This window comes from Phalaenopsis equestris, unplaced genomic scaffold (assembly GCF_001263595.1).
Source record: "Phalaenopsis equestris unplaced genomic scaffold, ASM126359v1 Scaffold206503, whole genome shotgun sequence".
NCBI lineage: Eukaryota > Viridiplantae > Streptophyta > Magnoliopsida > Asparagales > Orchidaceae > Phalaenopsis > Phalaenopsis equestris.
The window spans coordinates 78,276-103,061 of record NW_018225903.1 but is presented as its reverse complement, the minus strand read 5'-3'; the positions used below and the strand labels follow the sequence as shown (position 1 = coordinate 103,061).

The window sequence follows — 24,786 nt, the reverse complement described above, 5'->3', positions numbered from 1 at the left end:
TATATATATATATATATAATGTAAATATAGATATGAGTATAACATATTAATAGAATCCTTATTAAATATTATAATTATTAAACTCACACTAAAAAACTTCTTTCAATCAAGCCTTATAAACACGCAGACATGATTCGTTCCTTCCGCCTTAGCAAAAAATTCATCTTGCGGCTTCTACCTTCTTCCTGAGCTCGATTAATCCTCGCCTTCTACCTTACCATAGAAAACTCGTGTCTCTCCTTCACCTTCCTTTTCTCATTTTCGACGCTTGGCTAGAGCAAGATCGAAATCTCACACATGAAAGAAAGCCCCTCCTTCGTCTTCTTCTTTGACTCGACTCGACACAGTAGCGCAAAGTTGAGACTTGTTTTGTCATCTTCTTCTCCTGTGTCGTCCTCCTCCTCCACTTGACACTGACGCTACGCTCGACGTCTCTCATGTCGCTCGACTCACAGGCAAGTGAATCTCGCTTTGGTTGGTCGTTTAATAGTTGAACTCATCGCATAGGCTTCTGATCCCCTCGTCTCAAATTCATGACTTCTCACTTTATCTCCCTCCTGTTCGGTTTCTCCATTCAATTTCCTGGCATTTACTTCCTCTACTTCGGCTCTTTGTTTTGTCTGGCCTGAGTAATCGAAATGGGTCAGTTACATGCACGACACGGTCAACCATCGATATTTTTCTGGTCATCCAGCATAAACGACACACTTGTTTACAACACACCCGACACTCAATCAGAGATACTGCCTGATGTTACAACCAAAGTTTATATGATTATCAATTAGTTTGTGATTCTAGATGAGACAAGCTTTGATAAATTGATCTCATTGAACTCTACTTCGATCTTTTGTCTTTTTCAAGTTTTTTTTTTCAAATTTTTAATTAATTTTTAGTTATGAGCTAAAGTTTATAATTTCCTCCAAATTTTGTATATTCTTGATACACCAAATAGGAAAACAAAAGGATGGTGATATGTCGACTATATGCAAGAGGGATGTCGAGATTATACTATCTAATTTATGCTTGTAATATATCAAAATATGCAACGAATCAACCACGCAATTCACTAAAAAAGGTTGGCAAAAGATTATAAGAAATTTGCAAGAGAAAATAAACAGATTTTACTATAAAATTTAGCTAAGAAATAAATGAGATCAACTCAAAAAAGACTGAAATTTGAGAGTATTAAAGAGATGGACAACTGGATTAGGTTAGGACTATTTAAAAAATGGTGGATGCATTAAAGAAGTGGTGGAGAGAAAACTTTCAGCAAGTAGAAAATGTTATATAAATTCTTTGTTTGCTCATATCAATTAAACTATGACTTCAACAATTGAAGGTCATGCTCAATGCAAATTAATTTAGGTTTTTTTGCTATAAAAACTGAGCTGGAGAAGAAACTTGATTTCATGTTTCTCGATCTTATGGCTACGGCCTCCAAGATATAGGCTACAACACAGAATTTCCCACAAAATTTGGCTGAGCCTGAATATGTTCATATAAATGAAGTCCACGAAGAAGCATCACAGAAGATAGAACAAAGTGAATCAAGTCATTACACGCACTCTGCACCCTCCACCCAGAAACATAAGAAAATGAAGGTTGGAGTCCAATATTTATCTAAAGAAATTATACATATCATTACAACCTGCACTAATATAACATCCAGTGCTCACATGACTAATCAGGGATATCCAACTATGACGTAGGTCATCAAGCTACTGGACTCCATCCCGAGATACTCGTTGATATGTCACTATATTTATTCGCAATAAAACTTTAATTTTAGAGGATCGAGCAAAGCGAGAAACTTTCATTATGATGGTGCTAGAACGAAGGATTTTATACCTTCGATATTTTTTGTACAGAGTGTTCTTAATTTTTGTTTTAGAATTGTGTGTAATAATTTGAACTTTTATGTCGAGCAATATCCTATGTTGTGTTTATGTGACATTTGATCATGTATACTTAGCACGAGCTGCAGTACTTTCATTATGTAGTTGTTCACTTATAGTCTAGCTTATTATTTTTTATATATTTTGACATGCATAAAATAGCTAGATGGACCCATCAAATGAAGATGAAATTACAGGTGTTGAAATGAATAACAATTCTGGCTACTACGATATGTCTTACATTCGTAGATATCTTTCACATAGTGATAATGACTTCAAAAATGTAGATGAGGATTAATCACATGTCCCCACCAAAGCATACAAATATCACCTAGTCAATCAATATCACAATATAAATCTGATTTACATAAATCTTGTACATATGGGAAGGTGTTGAAGAGATCATGGAGTCTATATAGCAAATTATAAGTTAAAAAGTTGATGGACGAAAGGATTTTATACGCTGCATTTTCTTTATATGTGCAATGTGTTGCAAAAATAATTATTGTTTATTATAATGATGTTATATGCAATGATGTTCATGCAGAATTTTAATTCGGCATAAATTATTTTTTCATTCTTTTTGCATGTATTTTTCCCCACACGGATGGCTTCTATGCAACCGTGAGTTTAATGTAATTTTTTTTTCTTTTGTGTTTTTTTTTATTAAAGTCTATTATGACATATATGATCATAGGAGTTCTTTTGGATGACCTTTGAGGTGATAGTTACACATACGAGCTCAATATTATATGGTTTTAAAGCAACGAAGATCCTTATCTTTTTCATTCATATTACAGTTTGAGTTTTCCTAGATGATCATTGTGGTGATATGGTTTTATGACACATGCAAACATGGTTTTACATGGTTTAAAGACAACCAAGATCCCCTTTTTTAAGTCATATGACCGTTGGGGTTCTTCTAGATGGCCTTTGCAGAGATATGTTTCTATGACATATACGAGCTCGGTATTACATAGTTTAAATGCAATCAAAAACCCTTTTTTTTTAAAAGTCTTTCTTCTTGTATTGACAGATTATTTGTCAGTTTATATTTGGTATTCTGGCACCTCACGATTTTATAAAACTTTAATTGTGTATTTCTATTATTTTTTTAACAAATGTTGAGTTAATTGTTTATGACTTGTGGTTTTAAACCTTAAAAAAAAAGATTGAGGTCTTTTAGTGTCTCTAGAGTCTTATATTGTTGTTATGGACTGCAGTGCTCTCTGATTACTGCACGACAAGAGCATAGCTATAGAAGAAAATTTTATAAATATCCAAAAAGTAAATCAGATGATTGTGACTTATTTAGGTGGATGGATTAATTCAATGATTCCACCTCAGATAGTGATCAGACGTGGAGAGTTTCATTGGAGAAGAGATTGTCTCGTGAAATTGATCGTCTGCATTCCAAATTCAATATCATGATAATATTAATTGCTGTTTAAATAGTTTTATTTTTAATTTTGATTGTTGTGTTACTCATTGTTTAATAAGATGTCAATTTTTAGTATGTAATATTCAAACTGAATTTCTATTTTCAAGTATGAGATATGCAACCAAGACTGATTACATTATAAACAACATAATAATACAGAACCGTAAATATTTTTTTATCATAAACAGTTGCAGCACAACTGGTGTACAACTGCACCAAACAAAAAGACACCTTCCCCGCAACAGCACTATTTAGGTATAAAAACTGCAGCTGCCCAAACTAACCTTGAGGGTTCGTTTGGCGCAACAGTGGAGCGGCACACTACCGCAAATTTCGTCACTTATTTGTTGTGGCGCGCACACGGTTTATTAAACGTGCCCGCGAAGCCACACCGAGATATGAAGCTAGATTATTCCACGTTATATGATAATTTTTCCATTCTTGCCCTCCGTCCTGCTCGCCCTTGTCACGTAAGCAATCTGACTAGGGTTTTTTATCCACACCTCTTCGCTCGCCAACACATCTAGAAAGGGTTTTTTGCTGGCGTTTGTTTCCTTCTTTCTCTGCTATCCTCTCCCCCTCAGCTCTTCTTCGTGGATTTGCTTTGAGTCGTATGATTTGCACACAAATTTTTTTTGGAATTTCACATAGAACCGGAGACTTGCTTTTTTTCTGTTTTTTCAATGTCTACAACCCCATTTTTACATACAAAACACTGTATGCTTTGTGGTTTGTTTGATAGTTTTGTTGTCTTTAGTTGATGCATGTATTTCGCCAATTCCTACGTTGGTTTTAATTTTTGGAAATGATTACATACCTATCAAACAAGTCTTGGTTTTGAAATTTTTGTTTCATTCTTCCTAGGTTGATTTATGATATGTGAATGCGAATTTGAGAAATTGTTGGAGCAATATATGAACAGTGTTTTTCAGCTGGCAATTAGTTGATTAACATGGATTGAGATTTCATCATAATTTTTTATATTCGAGTGAAAATAATGAGAAAATAATAATAGCAAGGTTTATAGTGTGTACATTATAAAAATGGATAGAGAATCAAACTGATTTTATCAGGAATGTTGTGGGTTCTCCTTTTCAAATGGGAATTTATATTTTTATTTCATTTTGATGGTTTTGATTGCTCCTTTTTTTGTTGGTAATTTAAAATTTACAAGTTCGACACACAATTGTTATGTGTTTACATTCATGATAGTTGAATCCATATTTAGCTATTTGAGGGATGATGGTAATCTTAATCGTGTGTATTTGACAGCTTCACCATGGTTTCTCTATGTTGCTTACGTTGTAATCATGCTCACCTCAATTTGATTATGCGGATTTGAGTGTTGTGTGCATAAATATTAAAGTTATTGAGTGAGATATATAAATTCCATAGAATTGTGTGTTGTGCATGTAAAGGAGCCTTGTTGGATGATTGGATTTTGTGGGGGTTACTGTATGCTACTTGGGATGAAATTTTTCTAAAAGAATTTTTAAGAAAAAAGAGGTTCGGATGATTTGATTATTTGGGGAAAAAATAATGCCTAGATCACATGTAAAAAAGAAATTTCAGGATATTTACAAGATACCTTAGGATTATTTTGTAAGTTCAGAGAAATTTACAGATGTAACACCCAATTCTCATGTGTTTATATTCATGATAGCTATTTGCATTTATATGAGAGTTTTTGTTCATTTGGATGAGTTATTGGAACAGCGATATTTGGTGTGGGGATAGTGTGAGGGTGCTATGATGATTGGTGTGGGGGTGTTATGGGACCAATGGTGTTTGGTGTGGGGATAGTGTGGGGGCAGTGATGATTGGTGTGGGGTTTGTGTGGGGGCAGTGTTGTTTGGTGTGGGGGAATATTGTGGGGACAGTAGTGTTTGGTGTGTGCATATTGTGGGGGCAGTGGCGATTGGTGTGGTGGTGGGGGTGGTGGGGTGACAATAGTGTTTGTTGTGGGATGGTTATGGGGAAGTGGTAAAATACTATAATTTTATTTTTGCTTAATTTGTGCTAATTATTTTTTATGTCAAATATTTATGTTTAAATTTTTCTATGGAAGTAACGCAATTGTTAAGACAAAAGAACTCGGTTTATCAGCTATATGGGATAAAGAAGCCAAACTAATTATTTGCGCCCTCTGCCTTAAAGAGATGGAACTGGGAAATAGGCTCACAAACAATTTTAACAAGAAAGGTGACAAAATATAATGAAAAGATTCAAGAAAAATACGGGAAGAGAGTACGATATGATACAACCAAAAAACAAGTTGAATCAATTTATAAAGAACATAAAAATTTGGAAGGAATAAAAATGAGGATGCACAAGCTTGGGATGCGATCCAATCAAGCGGACAATTGATGTTTCGGAAGAATGATGAACTGAAAGATTAGAGATGATAATAGATCAAACCTACATATGATGACTTTTTTTTCCTAAATTGTATGAACATATACATGTCCCTTTATATTACAGGTAGTGTCAGTGGTCAAAAAATTCAAATTCAGTGGCATTGACCCTAAGCTGGATGCAAAGTTGGACCATATGTTTGGTGGGGTTGTGGCAACAGGGAATAATGCTTGGACCCCTAGTGAGCGAGGGTTTGCAAGCATACCTGAGAACCTAGATGCCGAACAAACAATTGACTCCAATGAAGACCCTAGCCCAACCAAAGATGAAGTAGAGTCCGCTAGCAGAACAAAGCGTCCAAGGGTGGAGAAAAATAAAAAAAAGAACTTTCATTAGAATCCAAATATCACAACGGGTGGTTTCATGCAGTAATGAGCCTGGGACATCATAAGCGACCTTCGTCCAACAAGTTATCCGAGTTCTGGAAGCAACTCCAGAAATTTATGAATTGTATTTGTTTTGAATGAAGCTGTTAGAGGACTCGACCTGTGAAGAGTTCTTCATGATGATGACCCCTGACTGTAAGATCAATTATTTATGTTATTTTTATGACTACAAGGACACTTGTTATCTTTGAACTATTTGTATTTATTTTCCAATAGATTTATCAGGCTTCTGCTTTGAATGTTTTTTTTTCCTTGGAACAATGCTAATGCTACTTTGGATTTTTGTTTTTTCATCGTGCACCTTATAATTTGTTATTCAAAATTCATTTAAGGTGTTGTTTAGCTATAGAATGTTGTCATCATATTTAATTTGGAGATGCTCATGTCTTACCTAAACAGAGCACTTGTTTAACATGGATTCACAAAGAGAGACATAGAAGGAGAATTGTGGTTGTGGTATGTTTGATGTGCGGGTACTACAACACATACGTAGATCAGTCTTCCTGCAGGACATCATCTTATATTGGTGATAAATGAGTTGGGGGCTACTTGAAAAACATCCAGCAAGATTCAGCATCTTTCGTAAAAGACAGAACGTATTTATGTAAGATTCAGCAATATGTTTTGTAGTATTTTTATTTATTTCTACTTTATTTACGATGGATGGTGAAAACCTTTATTTTTGTTGCATCGATGTTCTGCCAAATTATTTAAATTTTGAATCTCAGTTTTATTTCTTGCTCATTTGCATGTATTATTGCTCACTTGAATGACCGAAGAGGCGACCATGTTTATAGCATGATATATAAATATTTATTGCATATTTATTTTGATTTTTTAGAGGTCAGTGATGAGATGTTAAACCTTAAGGGTTCTTCTGGATAATTTATTTTTCGCTATTGGTTCTTGTCACATGTGAAATACTAATAAAAGCAATCGATTTCCTCTCGTTTTTTCAGTGTCATGGTTTTTTGAGACTCTTATAGATGGTCTTTTGTTTGTTGATATGCATATATGACACATATGAGCTCGGTATAACGTGTTTTGAAGGCACCGATAACCCTTTTTTTTTTGTCTTTTGTAAGTGACAGATTCATTAGTTTTTGTTATGTTTTCTGAGACCTCAGGATTTAGTAAAACTTGCATTACTTAATTGTAATTTTTTTCACTAATATCACATCTAAGGATTTTTAATTTGTTGTGTTAAACCTTCAAAATAAATGAGTTTAATGACTTCAAGTATCTCCAGAGGATTGCACAGCAACTGCGAACTATCATGCACCTTGCTTGCTTTGCGACAGTTACATAGCTACAAGAGATGGTTTTACAGTTATTCGGAAAAAAGACAACAAAATTGTGACTTCTTTATAAGGGCAAATGAGTTGAAGGAATCCGCAGCTAACAGTGATCGGGCGTCGCAAGTTTTCCTGGAGAGCGGCTTGTCTCGTGACTTACACTAGCTGCATTTTAACAAAAATATTATCAACTTATTGATTGTTATTTTAGTAATTCTTTTTTTAATTTTGATAACCATGTTACTCACTATTTAGTGAAATATCTATTTTTATTTTATAACAATCGAACTGAATATTTGTTTTCTGTATGAGATGAGCTAGTATGAATAATTCTGCTACAAACAACATTACAATACAGGAGCACGATGATCATTTGTCCAGAAACAGCTACAGCCCAACTATTTTCAAACTACAAAAAATAAACAGACAGCCAGCTTCTGCGCAGCAACTTCCTATCACAGTTATTGCGCAGCAGCATGTAGCTAACCCAAACAGACCTTTAGTATGCAAATTGTAGCAGTCCCATTGCACTTCATCATTATTTTTCCTTCCAAGGGAATATCTTCAATATATCTTGGACAAATAGAGCTCTAATCACCTACTCAATAACAACAGCTTATCTTATGGCATTAATATCTTCAAAAATTCTTGAACAAACAGAAAATAAGGTGGAAAAGTAGTAATGTTCTACAAAGAGCGGTATTAATGAATCACAGGTGTAAGTAGAAGGGCAGTTTGAAGGTTTTTAGATGCATATGAAAATTAGAACGTAGAGCTAAAAGTGCCATAAGCACAAACCAAGGGAAAGTACTCAGTTAAAGTTTCTTCAAAATTATGTCTATAAACTGAACCTTATTGACAAAATAGTAGACTCTAGTTTCAGTAATGCAAGGATTGCCATCCAAAACATTTGACCAGTACAAAAGCAGGCAAGGATATTTCCAGAAGGGGCATGATAGAGCAAGGTTACCGAAGACGTATGAATACTCGCTGTTGAGAACATCGTTGCAGCCACCTCCACCAATAGCGCAGAAAGCTTCCGAGTTAGAAAGCTTAAGATAGGTCAGGTACGCCGTCTCGAGGAACCCTACAGCTCCGAGAGCTGCGCACCAACTGGATTTAGACATACCTAGGGAAAATGACTTGTCCGAGGTTTCGGAATCGGAATTCAGCTTTGGAGAAGGACCGCACCAACACCTTAAGGAAACCAACAATGTCCTCTGCTGTAGCCACTGATGAATGAGAGATTGAAGAATCTCAGAGACAGAGAACTGATGTGAGAGATTACAGGGTTACCTTAAAGCGTAGTGGAGACGCAAGCGGACAGCTAATAGAAGGGAGGAAAGGAGGACGAGATATGGCTAGGGCGGAGGAGATGCCCATCCTGCCGACGAACTTAAGTGCCGCCGCTCCCGCCGCTACCCTGGAAACTGGAGGTCCGCTCGCTATTGACTGAGAACTTCACTGGTGTCTTGGAGTCATTCGGAGACGTATTTCCCGTCGTCGAAATTTCATCAATTTTATTTTTTGAAAGAAAATACAATTTGTTTTAGGTGGAGATCAGACGGCGCATATAAAATAATTTTTCCTTAGAGTTTACGGCTTTTTGAACTAACACACTACCAGATAGCATTTAGGTATATTTTGATTAATTTTAAGAGCGATAAAAAAATGTGAAGCTTTTATTTGATTTATACACTAAGTTAACCAGCAGAATATTTTTGTGTTGGATACATGAACGAGTCTATCACGAACAAAGATTTGTTCTTTCATATTCGCCTAATTTTGGCTCGAAATACTACTCAACAATATATATATATATATAATGATGAATAGTATTTTTAAAAATTTATTTAGCTAGAAGACTATAAAGTCTTACAATCATTTAAAATTATTAAGAAAATAAAATAAAAATATATTAAATTTTATTTAAATAATGTTTTAATATAAATAATAAGAATTAAATCTTGCCCTAACCCTTAATAACCTACGACTGTGTGATTGGGTTGTCAAAACGATTTTTTGTTCGAGAATAGCTCGTGCTCGGTTCACTAAGCAAATGAGTCGAATATGAACACATTTTTTTGTGTTCAAAATATAAACAAGTCAAACACAAACATTGATATTTTTAACGAGTCGAGCACGAGCTAAACTTGGGCTCGCCTGTGTTCGGCTCGTTTACATTCCTAATCTCCAACTGTTCGAAAATGTTGCTCTACAACAACTCTACCAGAAAATTGTGTCTTTGTATTATAAAGTTGTGATATAGTTTTTATGAAGAAAAGATATTTTTACCATTGTATTCTTGTTGCAAGATAATCATTCTTAGCTTAATAACTCATGCATGAAAATAGAAATTACATTCTGAATTCTCAAAAATCATAAATTCAAATATTGCATTTAGAAGCGACAGCTCATTTAGTAGTGAGTAACATAACAATCAAAACCAAAATATAAATTTTAAAATAATAATTAAAATTATCAAAATATTAATTTTAAAATGCAGATGATTAATCTTATTTTAGATACTCAAGTGTCCGCGACGAGAGCGACTTGCACATCAAGACTACCGGTGCATGATTTCTCCAACAAGAATTACGACACCTCTCTTCCTATGACACCACTTTGGACTGCTGTAGGTATTTTCTCAAGTCATCGAGCCTTGCATACTCTTTCACCTCCTACGACACCGCTTCGGACTGTCGTAGTTATTTTCTTGAGTCACTGCTACTTTTTCACCACTTATGTCACCGTTTTGAACTACCGCAGGTATTTTCATGAGTCACTACTCCTCGCACACATTTTCATCTCCCACGACATAGCTTCAGACAACTGTATGTACTTTCTTGATTTCTCAAGTCACTGCTCCTCGCACACTCCCTTATGATAGTCTCGTGCATTTCTCTAGTCACTGCTCCTCGAATACTCTTTCACTTCCTATGACACTACTTTAAATTGTCGTAGGTACTTTCTCGAGTCAATGTTTTTGCAATCTTTCACCTCCTATGGCATCGTTTCGGACTATCGTAGGTACTTTCTCGAGTCACTACTTCTCGCACTCACTTCCGACACTCATGTGCCTTTTCTCGAGTCACTGCTCCTCACACACTCACCCTGAGCACTCATGTGTCCTCTTCAAGGATGGCTTGCATATCAATCCTACCTGGTGTGTGATTCTCCCTAACAAGAAGAACAACATCTCACTTCTGTTGTGTGTCATGCATGCATATCATCGCACTGTCAGCGCATTTGTCATTAGTATATACCATTGTATTCTTATGGAAAATGTTTACCATCTCATGATTGCTACTGCCTCAAAAGAATGGTCACAACACACCAGATCATGTTGCATTTGCATTTGCATTCCCAAACGCCTTGACAATGAAGCTATAGCTCGTTAGCTGCCCCTCCTCCCGCTTGACGTGATCTATTTTACTTTGCATGTTGTAACTTGTACCAACCTCTCTATTTTGTAAGTCAAGTCATTTTTTTTATTTTACCACATACTTTTTAGAGTTCTTAGGTAGAGTTTGTATTAAAAATAAGGTACATGCATGAATTCCAAGGTGTCTGGCGGGCAGAACCATGTGACGGGGAAAAGAGCTACAAGCACATGTCCTGTACCTTAATTCTAAATCTCTTTGAGGTATAAAATTAGACCAAACATGTATATTCGATGTCTAGCCACTTTTTTATGTTTTTGAGATATGTTGTCAATCCAGCGACACTCGACTTTTTTTTCTTTCATATCTGGCTTGTTTTACTTTTCTGCAGCGTGCTCGACTTGGTGTTGCCCTTTTTCACTTGTGTTTTGTCTGAGAATCACAGTTTATAACTTAGGCTCTCTAAGGTCCTAATATTCTAAATGTTTTCTACAAAATTTTAATAATAAAATATTGAGATTAATTAAAATTTAGGGTTAAAATATCTCAAAATTTTAAAATCTGCACTTTACTTTTCTACATGTCCTTCAAACTAGATTTTAAATGGGTTGCTTGCATGGCTATATACCCCGTCATATTAATAAGGCCTCCATATTAGGATTGATTAGCTCACTGCATCATTGCATGTCTTGAGAAGAAGTCCTTGTGCTTCTCCAACCCAACTAGCTTAACATAGATTTCTACTTTGGTGTTTGTCTAACATGCTTAGCGTGTTAGAGGCTTCTCCAATCCAAACAGTGAGCAAGTCTTTGTGTGAGTGTTTTCATCTTTGTAGCTAGTCCTCTCTTTTCTCTTCTCTTTAGTAGCTTTCTTGCCACTTTGGCAGGTATAAGTCCTACCTCTACTCTCCTTTCCTACATAGAGTCATAGGATTTAGAGTTTCATTCTCTAAGCCTTAAGACTATCGAGATTCCTTGGAAGATGCAACTCATAGATTGCTGATAAGGAATCTCAGGTTATATTGGGTTTGCTACCTTTACGACCAGGTAGACTTGGGGACCTAATAGCTTGGGATGACGAATTTGTGATATCTTAACTCGACTATCTTTACCCAATTAGGATTACTCTACCCTTCCATTATTTTCCCCCTTTGAGCCCTGTCGCTCCGTTTGATGCTTCATCAATGTCGTCTCATAGGCACTGATTGTGGATAAGTCACCTCCCATTTGAGATACGGTGATTCACTCTCTAGCCCAGTTAGGTCTTGGAAGTATAGTGTGTACCCTATGAGTTAACCTAATTATTTCATAAGTCTCAGTTGTCGATGACCCGCTACCCATTTGGGATGTGAGAGACTCACTTTCTGCCCTATGACTTAGCGAGAGCTTTAAAAGTGTTGTCATGCTCTTGTGGAATAATCTTCCTTGTGACACTGTCTCAATAGACATCGCTTAAATGTAAGCGTGATTATTTTAATCGAAAGTATTCTTGATCATCACTCAAAATGTAATTAATCAAAGGGGTACATCCCTTTGAGAGTTTCTCTTGACCCCATAACAAGCACACACACTTCACTCTCTGGTTGTGGGTGCTTTCATAGTGTCTTCTTCGTGGAAATTTTTCCAAGGCATTTTTAATTCTATCTCTTTTTGGATGCACGCTTTTGGGCTATGACGTAAAATTTACAGTATGAAAGTTTTATATATTCTTTCGCTTGTTTGTCTACGTTCGTGGTATATTCCTTATTTTCCATATTCCTCTCTTCTCGAAATCATCCATATGATCTAGAAGAGAGATTTATTCAGAAAAGGGAGTTATATGATGATAGAAAAGCTGAAAACTCCTAAAAAAGAGAAAACAAATGAAAATAATTATTTATAGATTTTGAGAGTGAAAATCCTTTTAAAATAATAAATAACTTTAGAACACATGCATGTAATATTTGGAGATAATTTGATTTTTAAAGTAAAATCATAATTTTTTTTATTATAGTTTAAGTGATTGATTTAGGTTTATTTTAACTTTGATTGTATAACTTTTGATGTTATTGGGTTGATCTCATTGAGACATTTTGTGTGACTATAAATTAAATGAAATTGATATTTGGAATATTCTAAATTTTGACTCTCAAAGTTATGTAATAAATTCTTGTTTGATTAAGTAAATATTTTATAATATTCTAAAATAAAAGTATAATTAAACTTGATACATCACCAAAAAAAAACATATTACTCAAAGCAATTTGTCAAGGCAAATCCAATGAACCCAACATCTCATAATTCCAACATCATTAAGACACTTAATACTAAGAAAAACTCAAGTAATCTTGGAGATTACTTTAATTCATCTGATGAGTGGATAAGATTGAAGTAATATTTATGAAGAGTTTCACTCTCAATATATAATAATAGACTCCCACTCTCCTCATAAGGACAATTCTAGTTTTAGGAAAAATACTCAAGAGTGCTTTCAATCCTTAAGAGTTCTTGAGCTCCACATATCAATCACTGCTTAATCTTTATTGCCCCGAATGACTGCCACCATCATTAGCTCGATCGAACTTGATTGTAACTAACATCATACCACCATTGTTGGTCATCACCATTAGTGTTGAACTTCCACACATGATACAACTACCCTAGATAAAATGTTGGCACTTAATTACCCTTAATATTATTAGACCACTATTGCTAGTCACTACCACCATCACCAGATCACTAGCACCAAACGAACACCACTTTTGAACCATTATTAATTATTCATCATCATTATCATACCATTATTTATTAGTTGTCATAATCATCAGTCTATCATCACCATATTGGCACCATCATCACCATACCACCATTGCTGAACCACCATTGGACCTCTAAAACACAATTGAAATTATCATTAGATTATCACCACTCAACTATCACTATCATCATGCTACTATTGTCTGATTGTTGCCATTTTCACTTGATCATCATCACTGAACTACCCTTATTAATGCTAGAGTACTATTAATGCATGGGCATTATTATCTCTCAAAAACACTTTTCAATCTCTAAAGAAAGTCTACCCAACATCTCTCACCCTTAAAATATTGCTTTACTTTATTCAAGGGACAGACAAAGTTTTAACTCACATTCATATAATGGACTAATTGAAAACTAACTAGGCCCCAAGATTTTCTTCCCTATCAAGACTTTTCACATAATAACTCTTGATTGAATCTTATATTTTTTATTTTATTTGTTTGTATGTGAGATATTCATGTAAAGCTATGACAATAAACACCCATACACTACCACTATGTAATTTTTCACACACAATAGTTTGGTGTCATCGGTGAGACAATAGTCCCACCCCTGCAGAATCTGTGGACACTCATTCAATGGATAAGAATCATAATACTCATAATAATGCAACCAACACTCACCATTTCAGAGGAGAATCTTGGAATTAGGGAGATTAAGTGTCTTATTTTCCATCACTATGGATGATAATGTAGTTCATAGGGTTGAGTGCGAATAAATAGGAAAATAATATTTGATGGTTGTAGAATTAGAGGACCTTAGAGTGACAGGCTAAAGCCCCCTAATTTGGTCTATTGTTTTAGGTTTTTATGCGAGATTTTAGCCTTCAGGTGGAAGGATAAGAGGGAACTCTAGATGTGAGAGCTAGTAACTTCCCTACCTAGCCCGTCTTCAAAACTATTCAAACTTTAGATCAACCAATATTCTTTATAGCATCTCTAGTGAGGAAAAAAAATATAATTGCTCCTATTTATCATAATCTCTCTCACTACTTATTTTACTTTGACACATGTCACTAATTTCATTGCATGATGAAGGGTACTTTTAATATATTAAACCGCACTTTCTGATTTTTACTAAGTTTTTTGGTTTAGGATTAGAAGTAGTATTATAGTGATAATTTTAGGATATAATCAAAACCAAACCTTTATCAACCTTCCAAGCTAGGGCCTTCCAAGCTAGAACCTTCCAAGCTAGGGTGTGTTATTCTAGACTAGAATTTCTCTTGAAAGCCGTCGTGATTAACCTCGATCTTCATGGGATCGATATTCAGGGCTTAATAAAAAGGCCTAGAAAGTCTGATATTACTTGATAATGATATGTATATTTGCATAGAATCCCTACTATTTAAAGATGAAATTGAAATCTAACTTTGCTTGGGATCAAGTTTTTGGCACCTAGTGGTGTCAACTTCATAAATCCTTGCATATAAAAAATATAGGGATCAAGTTTTTGACACCGTTGTCGGAGATCGCAATTGCTGATCATGAATTTTAGAAGAATTTTATTTGAAGTAATTAGGCTTAGACTTGGAAAACTGTAGTGTCGTAAAAACTATTTCTGTGTGAAAAGTGTTTTTGTATGAAAAAGTGTTGTCAAAAAGCTATTTGTGTGAAAAACAAAGTGTTCGCGAAAATATTTTATTGTGTTGAATATATTTTTTATTTTATTTGTTTAACTGTTAATGTATTATTTGTTGTGTTGCATATGTAAAAGAAAGGATATGTAGGACTTGTGCCTTATGATCACAAGTTAGAAAAAAGGAAAAAAAATCAAAAATAGAAAGGACTAAAAAAACTAGAAATGAAAATGGTAAACATTCAAAATAATAACTTGGAAAATTATATTAAACCATTGAGGGATTATGTAAATCCTACGATAGATGAAATTCACTCAAGTATACAAACTCCTATCGTAGAAGCTGACTCGTTTGAAATAAATCCAGCAATTATCCAACTGGTGCAGAACAACCAGTTTGAGGAAACTCTTTTGGAGGATCCCTATTTACACTTATCCAATTTTCTAGAACTTTGTGCTACATTTCATTATAACGGCATGTCAGATGATGTTGTGAGACTAAGCTTTTTCTTTTCTCACTAAGGGATAAGGCTAAAATGTAGTTATACTCATTAGCACCTGACTCTACTAAAAATTGGGAGGAGTTAACTAAGAAATTCTTAACGAAGTATTTTCCACCTTCAAGGACTAGTAAACTTAGAAATGATATTATCTCATTTTGTCAGTATAAAGGGGAATCAATATACGAAGCATGAGAAAGATTTAAGGAACTCATAAGAAAGTGTTCACACCATGCTCAGCCTAATTGGTTAATCATTCAAACTTTTTACAATGGGTTAGCAGGATCCCTTAGGTCTATAATTGACGCTACCACTGATGGATCATTAATATCAAAACCATTTGATGAAGCATCATTTGATGAAGCATATGTTGATGAAGCATATGTATTAATTGAAGAAATGACTACAAATGAATTTTAATGGCCCTCTGTTACAATAAATCCTAAAAATGTAGCTAATGTTCATGATACGAATGTGATTGCAATTCTATGTGATTGCAATTCTTACATCAATGTGATTGCAATTCTTACATCTCAAGTTGTTGCAATATCAAGGAAGTTGAACCAATTTGGAATGAATCAGTCTCAATTTACTCAGTAAGTGAGGAAATTTCATTAGGGCATATTATTGATTCTAACTTATCATATGATACTTTAAATACCATAAACAACCCGTATTCTAACTTTTACAACCCAGGTTGGAAGAACCATCCTAATTTTAGCCGGTATCATTCTATTGGGGGTGAAAACCAACAATGAAAAAATAATCATGCAAATCTTAATGGAAGTTGGAATAATCAGGGGAACTCAAACTATAGACCTTCATATCCACCTGACTCTAACAATGATCAACAATTTGAGGATAAGAAAATGTCTATTGAGGAAGTGGTATTGCAAATGAGAAATCAGTTACAAGGTCAAAATGCTGCGTTTAGAAACTTAGAGAATCAACTGGGAAAAATTGCTAATTCACTTAGCAATAGACCCCAAGGAACACTTCTTAGCAACACTAAGATCAACCATAAAGAGAACAATAATGAAAATGTAGAAGTTGTCTGATTAAGAAGTGGAAGAGATATAGAGGGTGTGGTTTAAAAAGAGAAAAAAGTTATGAAAGAAACAAAGTAAAATAAAAAACCCGAAGAACATATTTCTAAGGATCTGGAAAAATTAATATCTCCAAATAAAATTAATTTAGAAAGACCACTATCTCCATTTTCTCAAAGACTTAGACAACATAAGCTGGATAAACAATTTTCAAAGTTCATGGAACTACTTAAGAAGTTAATGATAAAAGTTAATTTCGTTGAAGCTTTGAAATAGATACCAAGTTATGCAAAGTTTATGAAGGAGATATTAAAAAGTTATGCAAAGTTTATTAAACAAGAAAAGAACAAGAAAAGAAAATTTGGGGATTACAAGACAGTTGCACTAAGTGAGGAGTGCAGCGCTATACTTCAGAAAAAACTTCCTCAGAAACTTAAAGATCCTATAACTTAATAATTCCTTGTGTAATTAGAGAAATGTTATGTGGAAAAGCTTTATGTGATTTAGGAGCGAGCATTAATATGATGCCTTTATCTATATTTAGTAGGTTAGGTTTAGCGGATATTTCTCCTACTACTGTAACCCTTCGGTTAGCAGATCGATCTATCATTTACCCAAAAGGGGCTATAGAAGACATGCTTATTAAAGTGGATAAATTTATCTTTTCTATGAACTTTATTATATTAGATATGGAGGAAAATATAGAAATCCAATTATTTTGTGGAGATCTTTTCTTATTACTGGATAAGCAATGATAGATGTGCAAAAAGGAGAGTTCACTATGAATATTAATAACCATGAATTCACTTTTTATGTGTTAAAGACTATGAATTATTATGATTATGTGTTAAAGACTATGAATTATCCAGCTGAGAGAAAAGATGATGATTATTTTTGGGTGGATGAAATTGATTATCTAGGTACAAACTATTTCCAAGAAAGTTTTGAGAGTAAGTTAACAGATGAGATCGAAATGGACTTTCATGATGAGTTGAAAACCTTATTAAAGAAGACTGTGTGTATGTTCAAGAGAGGTATGAAATGATGGACGTTACCAAAAAAAGTAAACTTTTAATTCCATCTGTTGAAAAATGTCATGAACTTAAGATGACTCCATACAATTTTAAAGCCTAATTTTTTAGGGAATTCAACTACACCACCAATCTTTATATCTTAAGATTCGACTCAATCATAAGAAGAGCCTGAATTGAATGATGAAATCAGTAAAAGATCTCTTATAAAAGATCTCTCAGTAAAAGATCTCTTAAGAAAGAGTTATTCAAAATCATTGAATGACATATTCCATGGTATTCAGACAAAGTGAATGAAATTTTGATGCTAGGGAAACTAGAGTAAACATTGGATACATCGGGCCATCGATGTTAGACTAAGTGCTTAGTGGGAGGCAACCCATTGTTATCTTTGTTACCTGTTTAGTGTTATTATTGTTATGTTGGATTGGATAATAGTGAGATGTTGGACTTTGATCCATGTTTGATGTGTAAGAGTGGATGATAAGAGTGGATTAGATTAATGTTGTGAGGTAATTCCTTCGTCATGACTAGATTTGTATATGATTTCTGGTAGTAGCAGGTTGATGAGTATGTTGCAACTTAGTTCTCAATCGAAGCTGAGCATTACCTTGAAGCATGTAGAGTTTGGACTTGGTCCACTCCATGTCAACCCTTTTACTTCCTTTGTCTGACTTTGTCTTCATCGAGTAAGGTCATGAAATTTTTTAGTGAACAACATTTGGATGAATTGCACTATTTTTATTTACCAGATTGTGTATACCTTATACTTAGAGTCACCCTGAAATTGGCAACACATGAGGGTCCATGGGTGATAAGCATATAAATTTTTATAATACACCCACGCTTTTAGAGTAGTTTCTTTATTTAGAAATTGAAAGTAAGGAGGGGAAATGTGAGCAGAAAGAAGATCGAATTAACCTTAATTGTTATTTGTTTATGAATCTATGAGTCTATGTATTGAAGTTTGTGTGTCTATGTTTGTGAGTCAAGTTGAATGAGTCATGGGAGATGACAAAACTTATCTCAATATTTTAGACTTGTTAGCATCCAACAATTCCTTTATAAAGTTTAAAATGTGTTCCTATTTAATCTTCAATTTGTATCTGTTCTACTATTTAAAATTCTTTTATAGTGTTATGTCAAGCATGTTTAGGCTAGATTTACTTTCTACTGTTATATTCTACCATGTGTTAGGCTAGATTTACTTTCTCTGTTATATTCTACCATGTGTTATTTGTTGTTATTTTTGTAGGATGTGTAGTAACTTATAAAAGTGATCTTTCTCTACCGTATATTTTTGTACTTCATTGTTACACATGTTTGAGCTTAAGTTCGGGGGAAAAGAAAAATGTTTCAAATTTAAATCATACTTGTTTTAAGAAGTAATACAAATAATTTTTACTTTATTTCTAATGATTATTATTATGTGGAGTCATCTTAAGGATGTTAGAATTTTAAGTATAGAAACAGAGTAGGAAAACTTAGTTGATACTTTTAGTGAAAAGGGTGAGGCTGGAGTTAAGGATATTTAGTGGAGAACTTGGGAAAATAAATAACTATCTTTAGTAGGAAGAATTGTATTTTTGAAAAATTAAGGATTCTTAGAATTTTTATGTTCAAACATTTAAGGCTCTTTTAAAAAGTATTTTAAAAAAAATACATCTTTTCAAGTGAAGGAAAGTAATATGTTTTAACTTTAGAGAAGGATAGTGGAATTAAAAATTATTTAAGGACTTCTCTAGATATAGTAATCCTTACATAAAACAAGAAAAAAAAGAGAAAAAAATAATGGATCAGAAAGATCCTTTTAAAAAAAAAGAAAAAAAAAGCTTGCGGAGTGGTCCTAATAAAAAATTTGGTTTCAATTGAGTCTTTCTAGAGTAAAGAACTTAGAACAATCCTAAGCTTTCTTTTTATACTTAAATTAGTAAAAATTATTTTTAAGAGATTTCTTAAGTCTAGAAAGTAAAGTTCATAGAATCCAAAGTTTGAAAAATCTGCATATATTTCTAAATTAGATAGAAAAACAAATTCCCAAGATTGATGATAAATACTTTAGACCCTGGGATAGTCTGATTCACTAGAAGTTCTTCTAATTTGAACTATCACAATTTTAGATCAAAACTTTAGCAATTCTAAAAAATGGTCCATTAACTCTAATCTACATAAATTATTTTAAAATATAGTATTACTTGAGGACAAGTAATGTTTAAGTTTGGGGTATTTTGATGTGCCTAAAAATGTACAATTTTTTATGTAATATTTTATAATGATATTTCATTTTAAAGGTATGTTTTCTTGTCAAATTGAAGAATTTGGAGTGGTTGAAGCAAAAGGAACAAAAATGAACCAAAACAGAGCAAATTGGAGAAAATCAGGTCGAACCGGGGCACATCGGAGCCATGGGGGCCAAAACCAAAGACTTAAGTGCCTGTGCCTGGTGCTTAGGTGCTCAAAATGGTGCTTAGGTGCCACCCAGACAGAGAGGAGGGCTCTTCAAAATTGGCGCTTAAGCGCCAAAAACGATTTTCAACATATCTTCTTGAATACACATCAGATTTGAACAATTTTTGAAGCGGTGCTTCATGTGTCTCTTGGAGAATTTGTTGGAAATGATAAAAGAGACTTTCTAGAAGAATTTGGGGCGGTTATATGGAGTTATGAAGAGTCACTTGAGGAGCCTTTTAGAAGTTTCAATGAATATGGACATTTTTTAAGAGACACTAAAGAATCTCTTAGGAAATTATAAATAAGGCTTGGAAATATTTTTAAAAGGACTCTTGGACTCTTGAATTAATTGGAAGAGGAGAATAAGGCTTGGAGATGAAGAAGAGGCTTGGGCGTGTGCCCTATGTGGGGCGACAAGGTGAGAGAGAAAGAGATAGAGTGAGAATTTCTGCTTTTCTGAGAGATTTCTTCTTTTCTTTTCACTTTGTTCTTGGAGAGGATTGTAAGGAGATTGCTTTTACTATACAAGGAGTGTTTGATTTCCATCAAATATAAGTATTTTCATTGTATTTTGATTTGAATCTAGTCATTTGTTTGTATGGTTTCAAAGTCTTATTCAATAAAAAGTTCTTGTTGTTTCTTCATATGAAGTGAATAGTTTTCCTTACTCATCCCTCTTACAATGAATTACGTTGCATGTGTAGGATATAAAATTAAGTAGAGTGAGAATATATTGTGACAATTTTACTTTATTTTTCATTTACATGTAAACTTGATCAACTTGCATGCTAAAATCTGTTGTGAGAACATGTAAGATCTCTGATGGTATTGTCTCAATCAACTGTGGTAGAATCACATGAGATCGTATGGATGAGAATATAGTCTATATGGTTAAGTGCAAATAAATAAGGAAATAATCTTTGATGGGTGTAGCATTATAGGACTTTAGAGTGGCAGGCTCAAATGAGAGTGGCAGGCTAAAGCCCCCTAATTTGGTATATTTTTTTAGGTTTTAATGTGAGATGTTAGCCTCCAGGTGGAGGGATAAGAAAGAACTTTAGAGTGAAAGCTAGTATCTTCCCTGCCTAGCCCGTCTTCAAAACTATTCAAACTTTAGGTTAACCAATGTTTTTTATAAAATCTTTAGTAATGGTAAATAATATAATTGCTCTTATTGTCACAATCTCTCTCACTACCTGTTTTACTTTTACACTCGTCACTAATTTCATTGCATGAAGAACAATACTTTTAATATATTAAACCACACTTTTTGAATTCACTAAGTTTTTTAGTTTAGGATTTAAAGAAGTATTATAGTGATACTTGTAGGATATAATCAAAACCAAACATTTATCGACTTTCCAAGTTAGGGTGTGTTATTCTAAACTAGGACTTCTCTTGAAAGCCATCGTGATTAACCTTGATCTCCGTGGGATCGATATTTGGGGCTTAATAAAAAATCTCTATATTACTTGATAATGATACATACACTTACGTAAAATCCCTACTTTTTAAAGATAAAATTGAAATCTTACTTTGATTGGGATCAAGTTTGGGATCAAGTTTTTGGCGCCTAGTGGTGTCAACTTCATAAATCCTTACATATAAAAAATATCGGGATCAACTGTCACTTCATCCGAGATCATATTAGACTCAAGGAAATTTTACTATAACATATAATGATAGCGGATAGGATCGCAAGAATCTCCACAAAACCCTTATCGATTGCTAGACACCGAAAACTTACAACCAAGTTGACGATCACAGACCTAGATAGGTCCGCTTGAAGGAGGATAAAGAGGAAGTTCAGCGTTTTTACCAGATCTCTTGGCTTTACCTCTTCAAACAGCTCTCTAATATTCATGATTAATTTGTTCACTTGCCCTTAGTTGTAGCTGGCTCCTCTCCTGCATTACAAATTTTTTGACAATAACATATGTTTTCAATTAGAGTCTGTAAAGTGTATATTGTCTTATATCCCATTAGTGATATTACTAGTTTGCCATTTCATTTATCTAAATATATGTGTCTGTATTCTCTGTGGCAATATTGTGCGAAATGAAATAAAGGAAGATGATTTTTATTTTTCTTCATGCTACCTTCTCTGCTTCCCCACTTCTCCTCTTCTCTTCTATCTTTGTTACTCTTCTTTCTCCATTTCTCAATTGTGATCGCTTTCAAGTGCTCCATCATAATGATGGAGGGAGGGGCTAAAGTTTTTAATACAACGTGATCCAAGCTCCGTCCCCGTGGCGTCACAGTTGCCTTAGCCACTAGAGCGTGAAATTTGTAAATTCAATAATTTTAGGTGCTATGTATGTAAATTCCCCTAAATATTTTCAGTTAAAATATAAATGAAGGCATTGAAACAATAAATTAGCCTGTATCTTATTATAACCAGATATAAATTGATAACTATATCAGCTTAAAGTAGTATCGTATAAATAAGAAGTGTTCTTAAAGTTAAAGAAATTTTTAGTATAATAGTATATGCGATCATTCATTTATATTGTGATCAATATATATATATATGACATCATTTAAAGTATGCTCATATCTTTTTTACATATGAATCAACTGTTATTTTGATTCTATGGTATTTTTATTTATATATCTATATTCAATTTGTGTTAAGACACTCTGAAATATGATAGGTAAATTACCAAATCAAAAAAACATAATAAATTATTATAGTCATCATTCTATGAACATATTAGCCCAAATAACTAAAAAAAAAAAATTCTATTAACATGCATATTATTGCACATTGACATGTAGTTCTAAATATTTTATAACAGAATTTTAGCCTGATATTTTATAAATAATATTATTAGTATTATTGATAAATCATAATATAAGTTGCATTGAAAAATTCTATTGCAAATAAGTACATGGTCGGTGATCCTAATAACTTTCTAGGAACCTAATGCAATTAATAAAGATAGCACTGTAATGAAGAAGTATATGTTTTCCCTTAGTAAATCACAAATACTAACCAAGAGACGATCAAAATGAAACCATAAATTAATTCATGATTAAATAACAATGTCAAGAAATTCAACTTCAATGCCTCATATAATATGGATTCTTATAAAGCGATGTCAAAACTATTTGATACTTAAAGCAAGTACAACATGCTCAAACCAAGTGCACCCCACAATTTGATCAAATACAGAAACTACATAGAATAGATCCTCATAATTAAAATAATGGAGCACATAAATGCCAAAAATTAATTAAAATCTTACAGCTATTGTAAAGCATTAATCAGTCTACTCTAAATTTAAAAAGGTAACATCATTCACTAAATCAAATGGATAAAATGAAATAATTATATGACATGATGATAATGTGGAGAGAGAAGACAAAGAAGAAGAGGAAGATAGAAGGTGACTGCTTGGAAGAAGGATTGTGGAGCCCTAAGCTTTAATCGTCTATGAAAATTTGGAGCTAGTGCGCTGACAAACAAACTTTTTTTGTCTTGATGGCTATTAATGGTGTCAGCTGGATGGATCAACAAGCTTGTTGAAAGCTCTTGTGCATCACTTGAGTTAATGGACATGGCCAATCCAGTCCCTTTATTTTAAGTGTCATGACCCAGGCCTAGAGATTGACATATCAAGAAGAGAACGGACGGTAAATTTTCATTGCTTAAATAAAATCATCCTAAACATAATATTCATATATTTCACATAAAATTTATTTCACAAACATTCACTCAAATTTTAAAGATTTATATGTTAATAAAGTAAAAGCTGAGATGATGTGTCTAACTCGCTCTGCTCATCGATGTTTGTACACATAATCTCAAAGTTATATCATTTTAAAGAAGATTATACTGAAACATTTTATCAACTTGAGCAAAGTTAAAAAACTCAGAGAGTAAAATACTTCAAAATTTTAATAATTATGCTCATCGTAAATTGTTTAGAGAATCACACTCAAGGAATAGAGCATGTGAAAGAAAGGGCAGTTGAGACAAAGAAGAAGAAATGAATAGTAAAATGAGAGCATCTAGAGCCTTTTCTCATAAAATGATCTCATATTTATAGATATAGGAGAAACCCAAAGTACATATATACATTTAAGACATTTTATATACAAAAAACTTTGTGGTATTAAGGTCATTTGTACAATATATAAAAATATATCAATAATGAATTTAGTGGTCGATCACGATGACTTTCAGTCATTGATTCACGTTCATTCGTACTGCAATCACAGACCGAATCATGTCGGAATGATATATAGATTTATCTACTAAGCTTATATGTGGCTTTGTTTTTATTTTTGGGCTGGCATCCTCATTCTTTTGGTGGTGGGTTGTCTTTAGTTCGACACTCTATGACAAATTATTCTTCGTTCGGCCCGCTATGTCGAGTGGTCCTTCATTTGATCAGCTATGTCAAGAAGTCCTTTTTTTGACCCACCGTATCGATGAACTTGCCTACATAAGGGATTGAATTGTCAGAGCTTTAAGAAGTTTTTTTCTTGATTTAGAATCAATTTTTACTCAACAAAGTAAATCAATTTTTTGACTTCTTCTCTGTAGACTTCGACTGAGGGT

At 33.6% G+C, this 24,786-nt stretch overlaps 1 protein-coding gene across 3 annotated transcripts in view; it reads right to left on the bottom strand.

The window, feature by feature from the left end:
* Positions 1–8,968, bottom strand: part of LOC110036437 (thiol-disulfide oxidoreductase LTO1) — a 70,996-nt gene extending 62,028 nt beyond the window's left edge. The window contains exons 1-2 of one of the 3 annotated variants that reach the window (XM_020740879.1): positions 8,729–8,968; positions 8,403–8,664 (exon numbers count right to left, since the gene is read on the bottom strand). In XM_020740879.1, coding sequence (XP_020596538.1) covers positions 8,403–8,664; positions 8,729–8,815 — 349 coding nt within the window. In that variant the 5' untranslated portion in view covers positions 8,816–8,968. The remainder of the gene's footprint in view (positions 1–8,402; positions 8,665–8,728) is intronic. The other 2 variants (XM_020740881.1, XM_020740882.1) reach the window with 2 other exon arrangements.
* Between the last annotated feature and the right edge of the window lie 15,818 nt (positions 8,969–24,786).